Source organism: Neoarius graeffei, chromosome 2 (assembly GCF_027579695.1).
Source record: "Neoarius graeffei isolate fNeoGra1 chromosome 2, fNeoGra1.pri, whole genome shotgun sequence".
Classification (NCBI taxonomy): Eukaryota; Metazoa; Chordata; class Actinopteri; order Siluriformes; family Ariidae; genus Neoarius; species Neoarius graeffei.
This window is the reverse complement of record NC_083570.1, coordinates 69316572-69336737: the sequence shown is the minus strand read 5'-3', so window position 1 is coordinate 69336737 and position 20166 is coordinate 69316572. Positions and strand designations below refer to the sequence as shown.

The 20166-nt window shown below is 42.0% G+C and overlaps 1 protein-coding gene across 1 annotated transcript; it reads right to left on the bottom strand.

Annotated features, from left to right (window-relative positions):
* Nucleotides 1-18270: 18270 nt before the first annotated feature.
* On the bottom strand, nucleotides 18271-19503 carry LOC132873598 (zinc finger BED domain-containing protein 5-like). The gene is made up of 2 exons (XM_060909318.1): nucleotides 18517-19503; nucleotides 18271-18350 (listed from the first exon to the last, which is right to left on the bottom strand). Exon 1 carries the CDS (start codon nucleotides 19462-19464, stop codon nucleotides 18541-18543), a length of 924 nt encoding a protein of 307 aa, XP_060765301.1. The 5' UTR covers nucleotides 19465-19503; the 3' UTR covers nucleotides 18271-18350; nucleotides 18517-18540.
* Nucleotides 19504-20166: the final 663 nt, after the last annotated feature.

Below are 20166 nucleotides of genomic sequence, written 5' to 3'. Positions count from 1 at the left end.
TAATAAACATGTGTAGTAGAATAAACATACACATTCTTTCAATAAGATTAACATGGTATATAGCTAGATTGTAATTAATTTGTAACAGACGCGAGATGGACAATCGTAACAGAAGTAATGTAACAGACATCATTTTGGAACTCATAGGCTTGACTTTGGCATATAAATATGTTTTTATTACATCTCAGAAAACTAAAGTTATCTTTTAACATATCATTCATTAAAGATTACATGTTTTGTGATCTGATGGTAAAAAAAGAAATGGTTTTAGGTGAATTTTTAAAAATAAGTTCATGTCCCCATTTCAGTACCCATAAGCGTGGAATCACTCATATATATATATATATATATATATATATATATATATATATATATATATATATATATATACACACTACCATTCAAACGTTTGGGGTCACTTTGAAATGTCCTTATTTTTGAAAGAAAAGCCCTGTTCTTTTCAATGAAGATCACTTTAAACTAATCAGAAATCCACTCTATACATTGCTAATGTGGTAAATGACTATTCTAGCTGCTGGTTTTTGGTGCAATATCTCCATAGGTGTATAGAGGCCCATTTCCAGCAACTCTCACTCCAGTGTTCTAATGGTACAATGTGTTTGCTCATTGCCTCAGAAGGCTAATGGATGATTAGAAAACCCTTGTACAATCATGTTAGCACAGCTGAAAACAGTTGAGCTCTTTAGAGAAGCTATAAAACTGACCTTCCTTTGAGCAGATTGAGTTTCTGGAGCATCACATTTGTGGGGTCGATTAAATGCTCAAAATGGCCAGAAAAATGTCTTGACTATATTTTCTATTCATTTTACAACTTATGGTGGTAAATAAAAGTGTGACTTTTCATGGAAAACACAAAATTGTCTGGGTGACCCCAAACTTTTGAACGGTAGTGTGTATACATGTTATTTCACCTCCCTCACTGCCATCACCAGGAACTACCTGCAGGCCAGGACAATGATAACATTTTAACATAGCCTAAGGAAATTCAAAGTTTACACATTATCATCACGCACAGAAATTGCAAAACTGCAAAACTAGTTTTAAAACCGCTAAGTTCCAACTGTTAAACATAGCGAGAGGCTGGGCTACGTGTGTGTGTGTAAAGTGTAAACCAGTGCATCCTGACTTTCTAACTATGCCTGTGTGTTGCGTGAGCGGCAGTCAGTCAACAACTCTTCGCAAAGTTTCCTTATGAAACAATATGCTCGCTGAAATTATGGCAGGGAACGCCAGATTAAACATTAAAACTGCCTTCTGAGCGCTGTATCTACAGGCTACCACCGAAAGAAGGAGGCTACCAGAAAGGCATCTCTACTCCGTACGATTTTACTTTCACTACGACATTACTTTGAACAGACTATCAAAAAATTGCAAGGTGATATGATAAAGTAAGGCACAGTTTACTTACAGTCGTTTTTTTTTTTTTGAAAAAATGATGCAATCGTTTTCTGCCTTTTGGCACCCTTCATCATGCCGTATTGGGGTCCTGAACTAGGAGGAGCTGTCCCCGATATGCCTGTCAAACTTGTAACCATAGCAACCAAGCTTGAGCTCGCAACTTGTGCAGTCTGCGCAGTTGCAACTATGTCTGTACTGCTGTGCACCTCAATAAACCGAATGGTAATTAGTCTTTTGATTTTTCCGTGAGGTTTGCCTTATGCAAAGAAAGACAGCAGAGACGTTTTTTCCTCCCTATAAGTGGGGGGGACCGAACGAGGTGAATTTAAATCTGGGTGGGACAAATCCCCCCCGTCCCCCCCTCTATCTGCGCCCCTGGCCTATGGACATAGCCTGGCCTATTCTCAGCCATTACAAAATCTGTTGTCTGACCATAATTTAACTGATCTGTATACCACTATGCTACTAGATAACAAAATGCCTGTTTGTTTTATTTCATGTGAGATGTTGATAAATGTGAGCTTCAACAAAATGATAAGAGCACCTCTCTGAGTGTCACGTTTACGTAAAAAAAAGGTGTGCATGCACGAGCATGGTCGCGCGCAAAAGTGTCCCGGTTTCAGACTAGGGAAATCTGGTCACCCTACAGTAGCCACAAAAATGAAGCGTAATCCAAAAATGAACAATTTAAAAATCACAGAAGTAAAATATGCCAAGTGTCTGTACTTTATATTATTCTACTCTTACCTCTTGCAGTTTTCGAAACTGAAACCTCCGCATCAAGGCTGACATACACACGCTGTCGCCATGACCCAAACTTATTTCCTGGAAAAGGCCCGGCGCTAGAGCTCAGTGTTCTCAATACTCTTTTCGACAACTTCCCGTAAGAACTCGGAAGTGTGTCACATTGACATCACACATGGGACCACTGGCTGAAGGTGAGGAAAGGGGGACAACCTGGAGTATATTTTAAAATAGGAACACACTTTCCCTCTGTAATAAGCATAAATATGTCTGAAAGCGATTTCTTTAGTCTCGTCCATTTATTTCGAATGGTGAACCGAATTGTATACATTCACCAGTCATTTTAATAGGAACACCTGCATGCGTATTCACAGTGCGCTACTGTTGCACTCAACTTACAACACGATGACATAGTGGCTCAAGCGTCTATGAGGCAGTAGCCACACACACAAAAAAAAACCTGACTCAGCTAGACCTGAAGAAAAAGTTTGGTTGTAAAAATTGTTCTAAAATAAATATTATGACTTTAAATATGACTCCTTTAACTGTTTGTTCAGGTCCAAATGCTCTGTAACAGGAGCCACGGGGAGGGGTCCTGCAGGCGACCATCCTCATCCAGCAAATCTCCCCCCCCAAACCAGTAAACTCAGGGGAGACATCATGCACTTTAAAATTAGACAGGAAGTAAAATAATTAAAATAGCTTGAAATAAAAACAGACAGACAATCATTTCTTCCTGAACAACTGACTGGCTATATCAAAACTCTTTGCTCTTTACATCACACCTGTGTAGTTGCTTTTATTACTTGTTGCATCTGCTCAGTAAGACAGACTGCTATGATAGAAAACTACAGTGCAACCTTTCTGTTTTTTCCTTCAATTAATTAACATACTCTCTGCCTACAGCCAAATAAAACAGATTCCAGATGCAATTCCCACTTCTAGAATAAACATTATAGACCTTTTAAAGTTCTCTAAAGGACAAGTCAAATATGCAGCAGCACACACAGCTGACCAGGTAACAGCTGAAGACAATACATTGTAGAACAGGGCCACAAGGTCAAAATACCGTAGTTCTACAACCCCGATTCCAAAAAAGTTGGGACAGAGTACAAATTGTAAATAAAAATGGAATGCAATAATTTACAAATCTCAAAAACTGATATTGTATTCACAATAGAACATAGACAGCATATCAAATGCCGAAAGTGAGACATTTTGAAATTTCATGCCAAATATTGGCTCATTTGAAATTTCATGACAGCAACACATCTCAAAAAAGTTGGGACAGGGGCAATAAGAGGCTAGAAAAGTTAAAGGTACAAAAAAGGAACAGCTGGAGGACCAAATTGCAACTCATTAGGTCAACTGGCAATAGGTCATTAACATGACCGGGTATAAAAAGAGCATCTTGGAGTGGCAGCGGCTCTCAGACGTAAAGATGGGAAGAGGATCACCAATCCCCCTAATTCTGCGCCAACAAATAGTGGAGCAATATCAGAAAGGAGTTCGACAGTGTAAAATTGCAAAGAGTTTGAACATATCATCATCTACAGTGCATAATATCAAAAGATTCAGAGAATCTGGAAAAATCTCTGTGCGTAAGGGTCAAGGCCGGAAAATCATACTGGGTGCCTGTGATCTTCGGGCCCTTAGACGGCACTGCATCACATACAGGCATGCTTCTGTATTGGAAATCACAAAATGGGCTCAGGAATATTTTCAGAGAACATTATCTGTGAACACAATTCACCGTGCCATCCGCCGTTGCCAGCTAAAACTCTATAGTTCAAAGAAGCCGCCGTATTTAAATGTGATCCAGAAGTGCAGACGTCTTATCTGGGCCAAGGCTCATTTAAAATGGACTGTGGCAAAGTGGAAAACTGTTCTGTGGTCAGACGAATCAAAATTTGAAGTTCTTTATGGAAATCAGGGACGCCGTGTCATTTGGACTAAAGAGGAGAAGCACGACCCAAGTTGTTATCAGCGCTCAGTTCAGAAGCCTGCATCTCTGATGGTATGGGGTTGCATTAGTGCGTGTGGCATGGGCAGCTTACACATCTGGAAAGACACCATCAATGCTGAAAGGTATATCCAGGTTCTAGAGCAACATATGCTCCCATCCAGACGACGTCTCTTTCAGGGAAGACCTTGCATTTTCCAACATGACAATGCCAAACCACATACTGCATCAATTACAGCATCATGGCTGCGTAGAAGAAGGGTCCGGGTACTGAACTGGCCAGCCTGCAGTCCAGATCTTTCACCCATAGAAAACATTTGGCACATCATAAAATGGAAGATATGACAAAAAAGACCTAAGACAGTTGAGCAACTAGAATCCTACATGAGACAAGAATGGGTTAACATTCCTATCCCTAAACTTGAGCAACTTGTTTCCTCAGTCCCCAGATGTTTACAGACTGTTGTAAAGAGAAAAGGGGCTGTCTCACAGTGGTAAACATGGCCTTGTCCCAACTTTGTTGAGATATGTTGTTGTCATGAAATTTAAAATCACCTAATTTTTCTCTTTAAATGGTACATTTTCTCAGTTTAAACATTTGATATGTCATCTATGTTCTATTCTGAATAAAATATGGAATTTTGAAACTTCCACATCATTGCATTCCATTTTTATTTACAATTTGTACTTTGTTCCAACTTTTTTGGAATCGGGGTTGTATTTTCATATGATCTAAGATGGGACACTTGTACCCTGATGCAATTGAACTAAATTGCTTTAGTAAACTTATTATACAGTTAAGATTGAGTAAATAGATAACACCACCGTGCACATTCATTCTGCAATCACAAAATGGACAATGATAAGTGTGCACCCATTGTTAAGACACATGTGTAACATATTCTGGGAATGTATCAGTCATTATTAAATAATAGCCTACATACGTAAGACTTGTTCACTTATCTTTTTGGTTAATACGGGCCATTGAGACATGCTCACCAATAGCTGTAAATAAATGATCTAAAGTTAATGTCCTTAAATTGTACTTTTATTACATTGCATGCCATTTAGGAGACACCCTTATCCAGAGCAATGTACAAGTGCAAAAGTCAGGGACATGAAGTGCTGAACTTCTAGTGACAACTGAGCAAGTGACAGAATAACACAGTGTAATATTCTCTTGAAGTGCCAATACTCAGCAAAAAAACAAGGAAACAAACCAACCATACAAATGAACTGACAAAGTACAACTAAATAGAGAAAAAATTCCAATGGCTAACACCAGGCTAGACAGTAGTCAAGTCAAGTTTATTTGTATAGCACTTTTAACAATAAACATTGTCGCAAAGCAGCTTTAGAGAATTTGAATTACTTAAAACATGAGCTAATTTTATCCCTAATCTATCCCCAATGAGCAAGCCTGTGGCGACGGTGGCAAAGAAAAACTCCCTCAGACAACATGAGGAAGAAACCTCGAGAGGAACCAGACTCAAAAGGGAACCCATCCTCATTTGGGCAACAACAGACAGCATGACTATAATATTAACAGTTTTCACATGAAGTCAGTTTCGTTGATGTTATAAACTCTTCACTGATGGAAACTTGAGTGCAAAACTGTTCATGACAACTGCAGTCCTAAAGTTAGCAAGTCAAGTACACAGCTGGGTTGGTCAAGACTGATATGCAGTTACACAATGGGCAGGGAAGCAGGGGAAAGGTACAGCCTGAAGAGGTGAGTCTACAGTCTGTGCTTGAAGGTGGTTAGGGAGTCAGCAGTTCTGACCTCAATGGGAAGGTCATTTCACCAATGGGGAGCCAGGACAGACAGCAGTCTTGAGTGGGCTGGGCAGGAGCAGAGAGGAGAAGGGGCCAGGTGACCAGTAGTACCTGAGCATAGGGATCTGGTTGGCATATAGGGGCAAATCAAACTCTGGAGGTATGCTGGTCCTAACCCCTTGACAGCCTGGTAAGCTAGCACCAATGTCTTAAATTTGATACAGGCTGCAATAGGTAGCCAGTGCAGGTCAGAAAGCAGAGGGGTGACATGGGAAGAATGAGGGAGGTTGTAGACTGGGCAAGCTGCAGAGTTGCAGCATTCTGGATGAGGTGCAGGGGTCTGATGGCAGATGCTGGAAGGCCATCAAGGGGAGTGTTGCAGTAGTCCAAGCAGGAGAGGATCAGTGCTTGGACCAGAAGCTGAGTAGAGTAGGTGGTGAGGAAAGGGCAGATCCTTTGGATGTTGTTGAGGAGGAATCTACACATCCAGGTCACTGCAGCAATGTTCACTGAGGAGGAGTGTTTGTCGTCAAATATGACCCTGAGGTTCTTCGCACTGGGTGAAGGTGACCTAGAGATGCTCCCCCCCCCCCCAGGGAGATGACAATATGTAGGGGTGAAGAGGATGGGGTGGTAATGTAGATTACTTCTGTCTTGCCTAGGTTGAGCTTCAGGTGATGGTTGTCCATCCAGCTCTGGATATCACTCAGGCAAGTGGAGATCTGTGTTTCAGAACGAGGAAAAGAGAGAAACAGTTGGGTGTCATCAGTATAGTAGTGGTAGGATAGACCATGAGCAGAGATAATCAGGCTGAGAGACTGGGTGTAGAGGGAGAAGAGAAGCGAGCCAAGGACTTAACCTTGAGGGACACAAGTGGTAAGCGGGTGTGGTGCTGATACAATACCAGACAAGGTAACTTGGAAGGAGTGACCGGAGAGGTAGGACTTGAACCAGTTTAGAGCTGTCCTGCAGATCCCCAGAGCTGATAAGGATGACAGGAGGATGGGGTGATCAAGTGTCAAATGCAGCAGAATGGTCAAGGAGAAATCAGGACAGAGGAGAGGGAGGTGGCACATGCTGCATGAAGTCCCTCACTGATGGAGAGAAGTGCAGTCTCAGTTGAGTGTCCAGCTTGGAAGCTGGATTAGTGAGGATCCAGGAGGTTGTTTTGTGAGAGAAAAGAGGAGAGTTTATTAGCAACAGCATGTTCAAGCATCTTTGCTAGGAAGGACAGAAGAGAAACAGGATGGTAGTTTTAGATGACAGAGGAGTCTAAGGTGGATTTTTTCAGCAGAAGAGTGATATGGGCCTGTTTGAAGCTGGAGGGAAAGTATCCAGAGGACAAGGAGGCGTTGACAAGTACTTTTATATAACCAATGTAACTAAATGTCTAATATGTGCAATCATATGGGTTTTGTCAGCCTTCAGAGCCTCACTAGGACTTACAGTGCAGCCCATAAGTAACTAACTAGTGGCACAAGTTAGTTATTTTGGTCCTATATCTACTCTTACAAGTACTAGCGCATCTCAAACAATTAGAATATCATGAAATAGTCCAATATTTTCCATCAGTTATTTAAGAAAGTGAAAATTTAACACATTCTAGACTCATTACACAAACTGTCAGAGTGCAGGCAGATGCAATTGCAGGGGAGAGTGGGTGCGTCGCAAACTGGTGAACAAAGCCCAGTCGTGAGATGAGAATCAAGGTCAGGTTCGTGCCAAAGGTCAGTCGATGTGCAATCAGAGTGTCGGAGTAAAATCAGAGTCACAAAGTTGGTAAATACATCACAGAAGCCAGAATTCACAAGAATCAGGTCAACGAAACAGAAAAGGCTTAGTATGATCAGGTAATGAGAACACAGGACGATACTTTGCAACAGGCTGGAGTGTTTGGCATGCTTATATAGGGAGAGTAATTAAGAACAGGTGTATTCCCAATCAGAACTCCGGAGAGGGAGGGCGCTGTGGTGCTTGGGAGTTGTAGTCCATGGCATCCATGTTTGAAGGCTGCAAAGAAGTTACACTGTTACTGACATAAACTAGATGTTTCAAGCATTTTTCTATTTTAATTTTGATCATTATGGCCTACAGTGCAAAAATATTATATCTCAAAATATTAAAATATTTCATTTAGAGTTTGAATAAAACAGGCGGCACGGTGGTGTAGTGGTTAGCGCTGTCGCCTCACAGCAAGAAGGTCCTGGGTTCGAGCCCCGGGGCCGGCAAGGGCCTTTCTGTGCGGAGTTTGCATGTTGTCCACGTGGGTTTCCTCCGGGTGCTCCGGTTTCCCCCACAGTCCAAAGACATGCAGGTTAGGTTAACTGGTGACTCTAAATTGACCGTAGGTGTGAACGGGTGTCTATGTGTCAGCCCTGTGATGACCTGGCGACTTGTCCAGGGTGTACCCCGCCTTTCGCCCGTAGTCAGCTGGGATAGGCTCCAGCTTGCCTGCGACCCTGTAGAAGGATAAAGCGGCTAGAGATAAAGAGATGAGTAAAACAGTATAAATACCGTGTATCTCTTGGTTTTGTTCAGTACACGCAACTACAATCATGGGGAAGACTACTGACTTGACAGTTGTCCAGAAGATGATTATCAACACCCTCCACAAGGATGGTAAGCCACAGAAGGTCACTGTTGAAAAGTCTGGCTAGATAAGGTGCACAAGCAACAGGGATGACCGCAGCCATGAGAAGATTGTCAAGAAAAGTCGATTCAAGAACTTGGGAGAGCTTCACAAGGAGTGGACTGAGGCTGGTGTCAGCGCATCAAGAGCCACCATGCACAGACGTCTTCAGGAAAGGGGCTACAATTGTTGCATTCCTGATATCAAGCCACTCCTGAACCAGAGATAATGTCAGAAGTGTCTTACCTGGGCTTAGGAGAGAAAGAACTGGACTGTTGCTCAATAGTCCAAAGTCCTCTTTTCTGATGAAAGTAAATTTTGCATTTCATTTGGAAATCAAGGTCCCAGAGGTTGGAAGAAGAGTGGAGAGGCACAGAATCTAAGGTTTTTGAAGTCCAGTGTGAAGTTTCCATAGTCTGTGATGATTTGGGGTGCCATGTCATCTGCTGCTGTCAGTCCACTGTGTTTCATCAAGTCCAAAGTCAACACAGCTGTCTGCCAGGAGATTTTAGAACACTTTGTGCTTCCATCTGCTGACAAGTTTTATGGAGATGCCAATTTCCTTTTCCAGCAGGACTTAGCACCTGTCCACAGTGCCAAAACGACTACCAAAATGGTTTGCTGACCATGATATAATTGTGCTTGATTGGCCAGCCAACTCATTTGACCTATACCCCAGCGAAAATCTATGCGGTATTGTCAAGAGGAAGATGAGACACACCCAATCCAAAAACACAGATGAGCTAAAAGCCACTATCAAAGCAACCTAGGCTTCAAAAACACTTCAGCAGTGCCACAGGCTGATCGCTTCCATGTCACGCCGCATTGATGCAGTAATTTGTGGTAAAGGAGCCCCAACCAAGTATTGAGTGCATAAATAAACATACTTTTCAGAATTTGGACATTTCTCTATTGTAAAGCCTTTTTTGATTGATCTTAGGAAACATTCTCATACTTCGAGATACTAGATTTCTGAGTTTCATGAGCTATAAGCCATAATTATCAAAATTAAAACAAAATAAGACTTGAAATATTTCACCTTATGTGTAATGAATATAGAACATATGAAAGTTTTTTTTTTGAACTAAATAAAAAAAAAACTTTTTCATGATATTCTAGGGGCGGCACGGTGGTGTAGTGGTTAGCGCTGTCGCCTCACAGCAAGAAGGTCCTGGGTTCGAACCCCGGGTCCGGCGAGGGCCTTTCTGTGTGGAGTTTGCATGTTCTCCCCGTGTCCACGTGGGTTTCCTCCGGGTGCTCCGGTTTCCCCCACAGTCCAAAGACATGCAGGTTAGGTTAACTGGTGGCTCTAAATTGACCGTAGGTGTGAATGTGAGTGCGAATGGTTGTCTGTGTCTATGTGTCAGCCCTGTGATGACCTGGCGACTTGTCCAGGGTGTACCCCGCCTTTCGCCCGTAGTCAGCTGGGATAGGCTCCAGCTTGCCTGCGACCCTGTAGAAGGATAAAGCGGCTAGAGATAATGAGATGAGATGAGATGATATTCTAATTGTTTGAGATGCACTAGTACAGGGGGCTCCAACTTTTCTGGGACTGAGGGCTACCCGAAGGATGAGAAACTATATGGAGGGTTAGTCATTCAAAATAATTTACTTAAAATAAATAAAAGGCTTAACATCCCTTTAAAATAAGACTATGTAGGATCATATGCTTTTAATTAACAACAATCAAGGAATAGAAACTGGCATTTTAACATGGACATTTTAATTATGAATAATCATAATCTCAACATATCAATACTGTTAGGAATTACCAACTTTTTTTTTTTGCAAATTCCAAAGTTTAATTATGATAACCCTTATTAGCTAATGCTAATAAGTTAATAATGATAATAATGAATATATTCTGTTGTATTTTGTTGTTTCTTGTAATCTCATGTTGGGAAAGTACATTTGCCCTCTTTTAGAATTCTACACACAAAAAAACAGTCTGATATTCTCACTGCAATTAAAGGTGAAAAATTCTAGGTGAAAAGACCTAGAAAGTCTTCAGAAAAGCTGACAAAAATGACAGAAAAGAAGAGGAGGGCATTTAATTTTGCGCACGACGAGCTGGAGGCTTTAGTTGTGGCGGTGGACGAGAGGAAGTCCACCTTGTTTGGGAAATTTTCTGTGAGTTTAACATCCCAAGTAAAGGAAAAAAAGTGGCAGGAGGTTGCCGAAATAGTGTCAGCGGTTTGCGGTGTACAGAGGACGGCAGACAGCATAAAAAAGAAATGGTCCGCCGTTTCCAGCGAGGCCAAGGTGAGAGGGGCCTTGTTAAAGAGGGACCAGGCAAAGACTGAACATTGATGGCGTGGTATCCCTTACGGCATACATATGCTGGCTCAGTTGGACCGCTTGGGGCTTTGATAGGGAATAAAGACCCATCAACAAGCCCAATTACCCCTGGCATCCCACTCTGCCTTAAAAACTCCTCCTTAATCCGCTGCAGCTCTTCTCCATGTGGAAACTGTATGTAGTTAGGTGCGAGACTGCAGATGGCCTTAGTGACTTCCATGAGATTCCTTGAAAGACATGGCTGTGACACCAAAGACAAGCTTGCAACCTCAGTCTGGAAGTCACCCTTGGCAAAAAAACGCAGAGCATTTGTTACCTGCATCACCACAGGCAAGGCTCCATGTCTCCTTGTGGGTCTTTCCAGGGCTGGACACAACTCCTCCACCAAATTCAAAATTAAATGTCTTGGCAGGCGATAAAAAGACATCAAAACACGAATCGAAAAATTCAACATGTCATTATGTGGTCTCAGTAGCCTTTCAACGATTAAATTTCTTTTCTCTTCATCCTCATACAGACCTACTAGCAGTGCTGCTGCCATTTTTTCAGTTACTGACAGTTGAAAATTTGAATTTTAGGACAGAGTGTATGGCCTTGTAACTTAGGCATCCTTATTTAAGATATTCCTAACTTAGGATGGTTCTGTAATGGCTAAATTCCTATCTTAAGATAAGATAGGATTTCTTCCTAAGTTAAGTTAGGAAACCTCCTTCTGTAATACCAAAACTCCTAAATGCCTTCCTAACTTAAGATAAGATAGGATTTTACACTTAGGAAGTTTCTGTAATGTGGCCCCTGTTCTTTAAATAAAACAGGGTGCCCACTCACACCTGATTGTCATCCCATTGATTGAAAACACGTGACTCTAACTTCACCTTCAAATTAACTGCTAATCCTAGTTTCACATACTTTTGCCACTCACAGATATATAATATTGGATCATTTTCCTCAATAAATAAATGACCAAGTATAATATTTTTTGTCTTGTTTGTTTAACTGGGTTCTCTTTATCTACTTTTAGGACTTGTGTGAAAATCTGATGATGCTTTAGGTCATATTTATGCAGAAATATAGAAAATTCTAAAGGGTTCACAAACTTTCAAGCACCACCGTATATCTATGCTTCCTCCTACCTCGCTCATGCTACCTGGTGTTCCCTGGAAATGCCCATGGGTCTCCACCAGAGTCTCTACTGTCTTATTGTGATCTGGGGCTGCATCCTTGCCTTTGATGCCTCTGATCTCTCTTAGCAGGAATGGACAATGTGTTAGCCCATGTAGCCTGGACAAGCAGGTTACATATATCCAGGTTATCAGTTAATTCACAATTGCCCAGTGGACAAGGTGCAGTAGACTGCTGTAACAGGTACCAGCATTGTTACTTCACTCACGAAAGAGAAAATCTACTTACTATTGACTTTGACAAAAGACACATTTTCATTTGATGTGTTTATTTAACTGTAACATGCTAGTTGTTTTATGATGTGGTCCTCATGCTCAATATTTCCAGAATTACCAAAACTGAGCAAAACAAAGTACAGAACATCAGTTAACCAAAGTGTTTTTTCCCCTTTTGTTGAGGCCCAAACATGATGCTTTATCACCAGAGATGATATCATGAGTGAATAAAACTGTCTCTCCTTGGTATTCAGGTACTTGCTTATTTTCTATAGTTTGTATTAATATACATACTAACTTGTCAAACTTTTAAGTTACATTACATTCACCTAGCCTAGTTAATTGGAGTCATTGGAGCCCCGGGGCCGGCAAGGGCCTTTCTGTGCGGAGTTTGCATGTTGTCCGCGTGGGTTTCCTCCGGGTGCTCCGGTTTCCCCCACAGTCCAAAGACATGCAGGTTAGGTTAACTGGTGACTCTAAATTGACCGTAGGTGTGAGTGTGAATGGTTGTCTGTGTCTATGTGTCAGCCCTGTGATGACCTGGCGACTTGTCCAGGGTGTACCCCGCCTTTCGCCTGTAGTCAGCTGGGATAGGCTCCAGCTTGCCTGTGACCCTGGAGAACAGGATAAAGCGGGTCGAGATAATGAGATGGGGGGATTTGTATTATATTTTGGTTAATGTTTTGTTAATTGTGGTAGATGTGCTCTGCACCATTTCAGCAAAGAGAAACCTACATTAAATAATAAATGAAATAAAATGACCATGCTGAATTATTATTTGGTCTAGTTTGCTTGATTTCTCCTATTGCCATTTTGATAAGAATTGCGGTCCAACTAATTTAACCATGTTTGTGGCATTTTCTTTGAATTTGGTATCACATCAGGTTGAAAAGAAAGTACACCCATTTGGCAATGGGAGCTTACAGTGCCTTGAAAAAGTATTCATACCCCTTGAACTTTTTCACATTTTTCCACCTTACAACCACGAACTTAAAAGTTTTTTATTGAGATTTTATGTGATAGACCAACACAGAGTAGCACATAATTGTGAAGTGAAACGAAAATGATAAATGGTCTTCAAAATTTTAAACAAAAAAAATCTGAAAAATGTGGTGTGCATTAGTATTCAGCCCCCCTGCATCAATACTTTGTAGAGCCACCTTTTGCTGCAATTACAGCTGCAAGTCTTTTGTGGTATGTCTCTACCAGCTTTGCACATCTAGACACTTGAAATTTTTGCCCATTCTTCTTTGCAAAATAGCTCAAGCTCAGCCAGATTGGATGGAGAGCATCTGTGAACAGCAATTTTCAAGTCTTGCCACAGATGCTCAATGGGATTTAGGTCTGGACTTTGACTGGGCCATTCTAACACATGAATATTCTTTGATCTAAACCATTCCATTGTAGCTCTGGCTGTATGTTTAGGGTCATTGTCTTGCTGGAAGGTGAATCTCCTTTCCAGTCTCAAGTCTTTTGCAGCCTCCAACAGGTTTTCTTCCAGGATTGCCCTGTATTTAGCTCCATCCATCTTCCCATCAACTCTGACCAGCTTCCCTGTCCCTGCTGAAGAAAAGCATCCCCATAGCATGATGCTACCACCACCATGTTTCACAGTGGGGATTGTGTGTGCAGGGTGATGAGCAGTGTTAGTTTTCCGCCACACATAGCGCTTTGCATTTAGGCCAAAAAGTTCAACTTTGGTCTCATCTGACCAAAGCACCTTCTTCCACATATTTGCTGTGTCTCCTACATGGCTTCTGGCAAACTGCAAACGGGACTTCTTATGCCTGTCTTTCAACAATGGCTTTCTTCTTGCCACTCTTCCAAAAAGGCCAGATTTGTGGAGTGTATGACTTATAGTTGTCCTGTGCACAGATTCTCCCACCTGAGCTGTGGATTTCTGCAGCTCCTCCAGAGTGATCATGGGCCTCTTGGCTGCTTCTCTGACCAGTGCTCTCCTTGCTCGCTCTGTCAGTTTAGGTGGACAGCCTAAAAGTTGTGCCATACTTTTTCCATTTTTGAATGATGGATTGAACAGTGCTTCTTGAGATGTTCAGAGCTTGGGATATTTTTTTATAACCTAACCCTGCTTTAAACTTCTCCAGAACTTTATCCCTGACCTGTCTGGTGAGTTCTTTGGTCTTCATGATGCTGTTTGTTCTTCAGTGTTCTCTAACAAACCACTGAGGCCTTCACAGAACAAGTGTATTTATGCTGAGAGTAAATTACACACAGTAGGACTCTATTAACTAATTAGATGACTTCTAAAGGCAATTGATTGCATTCGATTGTATTTAGAGGTATCAGAGTACAGGGGGCTGAATACTAATGCACACCACATTTTTCAGATTTTTATTTGTTTAAAATTTTGAAGACCATTTATCATTTTTGTTTCACTTCACAATTATGTGCTACTCTGTGTTGGTCTATCACATAAAATCTCAATAAAAAACTTTTAAGTTCGTGGTTGTAAGGTGGAAAAATGTGAAAAAGTTCAAGGGGTATGAATACTTTTGCAAGGCACTGTATTTAAAAGAAGGAAGTTATTGGTGTGGAAAGGATATAAGATTTTACTTCCCTGTGTTGGGAAATTTTTCTTTGTTTTCTTTCACTTGATAGTAGATTAATAACAGGGAGTTACCTGAATGCCTTTAGAGAAATTTCTGTGGAGCTCATTGCAGGTACAATAGGCTTATCAACTCAGTCTCATGTAAAAAGGGATCAGTCTCATAAATTAATTATTCAAGTGTCTAATAGTTATAGCTAAACTATTAAAATCAATGGAATAACTAAGTGATGTTATAGGTGGTGAGATGTGGCGAGTTTGGATCCAAAAGCAGAATACAGACCAGAAAATCCAATTAAAAAAAAAAAAATCAATTGAAGTCAAAGTCCTGCCACCTTGGCCAGGACTTCCTGGAAGAAGAGAATGTATCTCAATGGGACATTCCTGGTAAAATAAAGGATAGACAGAGTAAACAAACAAAAATAGCAAAATAATCCAGACAAAAAACAAGGCAGGCAAGGACAAAAATGCTAGCATGAATAAACATGAAAAACAGTCCGGAACTCGAACTAGGATTATGCCAACGTCCGGAACTCGATGGCCTAATCCGAGGTAGATCAGGACCCCTGCCGCAGCTCCATGAGCTCTCTTGCCGCCTCCCAGCCGGACAAAGAGCAGTCGAATGTTCGCCTTATTTCCTCAGAGAATTCCTTGAAGCTGGAACAGGGCGCGTCAGCGTCCCAGACCACTGTTCCCTATTTCCTGGCCTTGCTGGTGAGAAGCATGATGGTATAGGCTACCTGGGAGCGTTCTGTGGGGAAAACCAGAGGTTGAAGCTCCAAGATCAGTGAACATGGTGACAAAAAAGATCCACAAGTACCTGGTTCTCCACTGTAGGGCTGAGGCGAAGGGAGTCTTGGTTCGTGAAGACCGACGGTGGCGGGAGGTGAAGACAGAGATGGCTGGTCAAGGGTAGGCATGGCTTGGGAGTGCTGAAGTTGTGTGGCTAGGAGGTTGAATGAATTGGACAGGGTGGCCAGGTTCTGGGTGATCTGCTTGAGTTCCTGTTGGTGGGTCCCGAGGAGGGCTCCTTGCTGCTGCATAGCCGTTCTCAGATGGTTCAGTTCCGCTGGATCCATGTTGGCCAGAACATACTGTTATAGGTGGTAGATGTGCTCTGCACCATTTTAGCAAAGAGAAACCTACATTAAATAATAAATGAAATAAAATGACCATGCTGAATTATTATTTGGTCTAGTTTGCTTGATTTCTCCTATTGCCATTTTGATAAGAATTGCGGTCCAACTAATTTAACCATGTTTGTGGCATTTTCTTTGAATTTGGTATCACATCAGGTTGAAAAGAAGCACCCATTTGGCAATGGGAGCTTATTTAAAAGAAGGAAGTTATTGGTGTGTCAAGGTTATAAGATTTTACTTCCCTGTGTTGGGAAATGTTTTCTTTCACTTGATAGTAGATTAATAACAGGGAGTTACTTGAATGCCTTTTGATAAATTTCTGTGGAGCTCATTGCAGGTACAATAGGCTTATCAACTCAGTCTCATGTAAAAAGGGATCAGTCTCATAAATTAATTATTCAAGTGTCTAATAGTTATAGCTAAACTATTAAAATCAATGGAATAACTAAGTGATGTTATAGGTGGTGAGATGTGGCGAGTTTGGATCCAAAAGCAGAATACAGACCAGAAAATCCAATTTAAAAAAAAAAAAAATCAATTGAAGTCAAAGTCCTGCCACCTTGGCCAGGACTTCCTGGAAGAAGAGAATGTATCTCAATGGGACATTCCTGGTAAAATAAAGGATAGACAGAGTAAACAAACAAAAATAGCAAAATAATCCAGACAAAAAACAAGGCAGGCAAGGACAAAAATGCTAGCATGAAAAAACATGAAAAACAGTCCAGAACTCGAACTCGGATTATGCCAACGTCCGGAACTCGATGGCCTAATCCGAGGTAGATCAGGACCCCTGCCGCAGCTCCATGAGCTCTCTTGCCACCTCCCAGCTGGACAGAGAGCAGTCGAATGTTCGCCTTATTTCCTCAGAGAATTCCTTGAAGCTGGAACAGGGCGTGTCAGCGTCCCAGACTACTGTTCCCCATTTCCTGGCCTTGCTGGTGAGAAGCATGATGGTATAGGCTACCTGGGAGCGTTCTGTGGGGAAAACCAGAGGTTGAAGCTCCAAGATCAATGAACATGGTGACAAAAAAGATCCACAAGTACCTGGTTCTCCACTGTAGGGCTGAGGCGAAGGGAGTCTTGGTTCGTGAAGACCGACGGTGGCGGGAGGTGAAGAAAGAGACGGCTGGTCAAGGGTAGGCATGGCTTGGGAGTGCTGAAGTTGTGTGGCTAGGAGGTTGAATGAATTGGACAGGGTGGCCAGGTTCTGGGTGATCTGCTTGAGTTCCTGTTGGTGGGTCCCGAGGAGGGCTCCTTGCTGCTGCATAGCCGTTCTCAGATGGTTCAGTTCCGCTGGATCCATGTTGGCCAGAACATACTGTTATAGGTGGTAGATGTGCTCTGCACCATTTTAGCAAAGAGAAACCTACATTAAATAATAAATGAAATAAAATGACCATGCTGAATTATTATTTGGTCTAGTTTGCTTGATTTCTCCTATTGCCATTTTGATAAGAATTGCGGTCCAACTAATTTAACCATGTTTGTGGCATTTTCTTTGAATTTGGTATCACATCAGGTTGAAAAGAAGCACCCATTTGGCAATGGGAGCTTATTTAAAAGAAGGAAGTTATTGGTGTGTCAAGGTTATAAGATTTTACTTCCCTGTGTTGGGAAATGTTTTCTTTCACTTGATAGTAGATTAATAACAGGGAGTTACTTGAATGCCTTTTGATAAATTTCTGTGGAGCTCATTGCAGGTACAATAGGCTTATCAACTCAGTCTCATGTAAAAAGGGATCAGTCTCATAAATTAATTATTCAAGTGTCTAATAGTTATAGCTAAACTATTAAAATCAATGGAATAACTAAGTGATGTTATAGGTGGTGAGATGTGGTGAGATGTGGCGAGTTTGGATCCAAACGCAGAATACAGACCAGAAAATCCAATTAAAAAAAAAAAATCAATTGAAGTCAAAGTCCTGCCACCTTGGCCAGGACTTCCTGGAAGAAGAGAATGTATCTCAATGGGACATTCCTGGTAAAATAAAGGATAGACAGAGTAAACAAACAAAAATAGCAAAATAATCCAGACAAAAAACAAGGCAGGCAAGGACAAAAATGCTAGCATGAAAAAACATGAAAAACAGTCCAGAACTCGAACTCGGATTATGCCAACGTCCGGAACTCGATGGCCTAATCTGAGGTAGATCAGGACCCCTGCCGCAGCTCCATGAGCTCTCTTGCCACCTCCCAGCTGGACAGAGAGCAGTCGAATGTTCGCCTTATTTCCTCAGAGAATTCCTTGAAGCTGGAACAGGGCGTGTCAGCATCCCAGACCACCGTTCCCCATTCCCTGGCCTTGCTGGTGAGAAGCATGATGGTATAGGCCAGGGGTTCCCAAACTTTTCCATGCCAAGGCCCCCCAAACAGCATCAGCTTCTGGCCGGGGACCCCCTTTGCAAACCCACAGACAATGCTACAAAATATGTAAAGAAACATCAACTTTTAGAATGTTTTCTCTTACTTTTATTCAATAGTTAATAATTGTTACATTTGTTTAGCATAAGAATATTATTAACTAACATGTTTTCAACACAAATATTTTCGCACTGAACAATAAACTGTATAACCTCCTGTAGTACCTGATTCAACTCGTTATCCATCCTTTATGCGACCAGTGCCTCGCGATGGAGCATGCAGTGTGTGGCCACTACATGCGGGGCCTTCTGTTTAATGAGCGCGGTCACTCCACTAATCTTCCCGGTCATTGCCGTGGCTCCGTTCGAACACACCCCCACACAACGGGTCCAGTCCAATCCGTTAGACTCGATGTAATCGTCCAAAACTTGAAAAATGTCTTTCCCAGTAGTTCTTCTTTCAAGTGCTTTACAAAATAGTATTTCCTCCACAAATCTTTCCTGTGAAATAAATCTGATATACACAAGCAGTTGGGCCTCATTGGATAAATCTGTGCTCTCATCCAGCTGAAGTGCGAAGTATTTGCTGGCTCTCACCTGCTCCAACAGCTGAGCAGATACGTCTTGAGCCATGTCACCAATCCGTCGGCTCACGGTGTTATCAGAGAGTGGGACAGCATCGATTTTTTTGGCAGCATCCTCACCAAGCAATTCTTGGACAATGTCTTTGGTGGCTGGTAAAATCAAATCTTCTCCAGTTGAGTGAGGTTTTTTACCACGAGCAATGTGGTACGAGGCTAAAAATGATGCCTTCAGGGCCCGCTCGGGGACAGTAGCTTGCTGGGTGAATGCAGCAGATTGCCTGACCAAATGCTCTTCTTTGCGTCTGAAGAAATCTACTGTTTTTTCGGCATCTGTCGGATGTTTTTGTACCAAGTGATGCTGAAGTTTCGAAGGTTTTAAGCACTCGTTTGACAGGGTCTCCAGACAGAGGACGCATTTCGGGCAATCACGGCCATTTTTCTGTATGGCTGTAAAGCCATACTTAATGTATGCTGCCTCGTATTTTCGGATTTTAGTTGGCCAGGACTTCTTAGTTTTTTTCGCAGCAGTGTCCTCCACAGCAGGGCTGTTGGTTTGTTCCTTCGGTCTCTTCTTCAAAAACCTGTCCATTTTGCGCTAGCAATACGCTAGCTTGAGGAGCAAAGCAGCTTGATAAATGGCGCAAACCTCAACGTCACAGGCAATCGGAGAGATGAGCATGGCAAACAACGTTTCGATATGATGTATTATTATTAATAATTATATTTCATAGTAATGATTAAAAAATTAATTACAATATATTTAATAATAATTATTTTAAAAAAGTATATTTTTTTCACAATTTTTTTGTTATCGTCCCTCCAACTTTCTGAGGCCCCCCTAGCGCCCCCTGGCGGCCCCCACTTTGAAAACCACTGGTATAGGCTACCTGGGAGCATTCTGTGGGGAAAACCAGAGGTTGAACCTCCAAGATCAGTGAACATGGTGACAAAAAAGATCCACAAGTACCTGGTTCTCCACTGTAGGGCTGAGGCGAAGGGAGTCTTGGTTCGTGAAGACCGACGGTGGCGGGAGGTGAAGAAAGAGACGGCTGGGCAAGGGTAGGCATGGCTTGGGAGTGCTGAAGTTGTGTGGCTAGGAGGTTGAATGAATTGGACAGGGTGGCCAGGTTCTGGGTGATCTGCTTGAGTTCCTGTTGGTGAGTCCCGAGGAGGGTTCCTTGCTGCTGCATAGCCGTTCTCAGATGGTTCAGTTCTGCTGGATCCATGTTGGCCAGAACATACTGTTATAGGTGGCAAGATGTGGTGAGTTTGGATCCAAAAGCAGAACACA

Coding starts and splice junctions, on each gene's coding strand:
- LOC132873598 (XM_060909318.1), bottom strand. CDS start 19,464: ATGGACAGGTTTTTGAAGAAGAGACCGAAGGAACAAACCAACAGCCCT.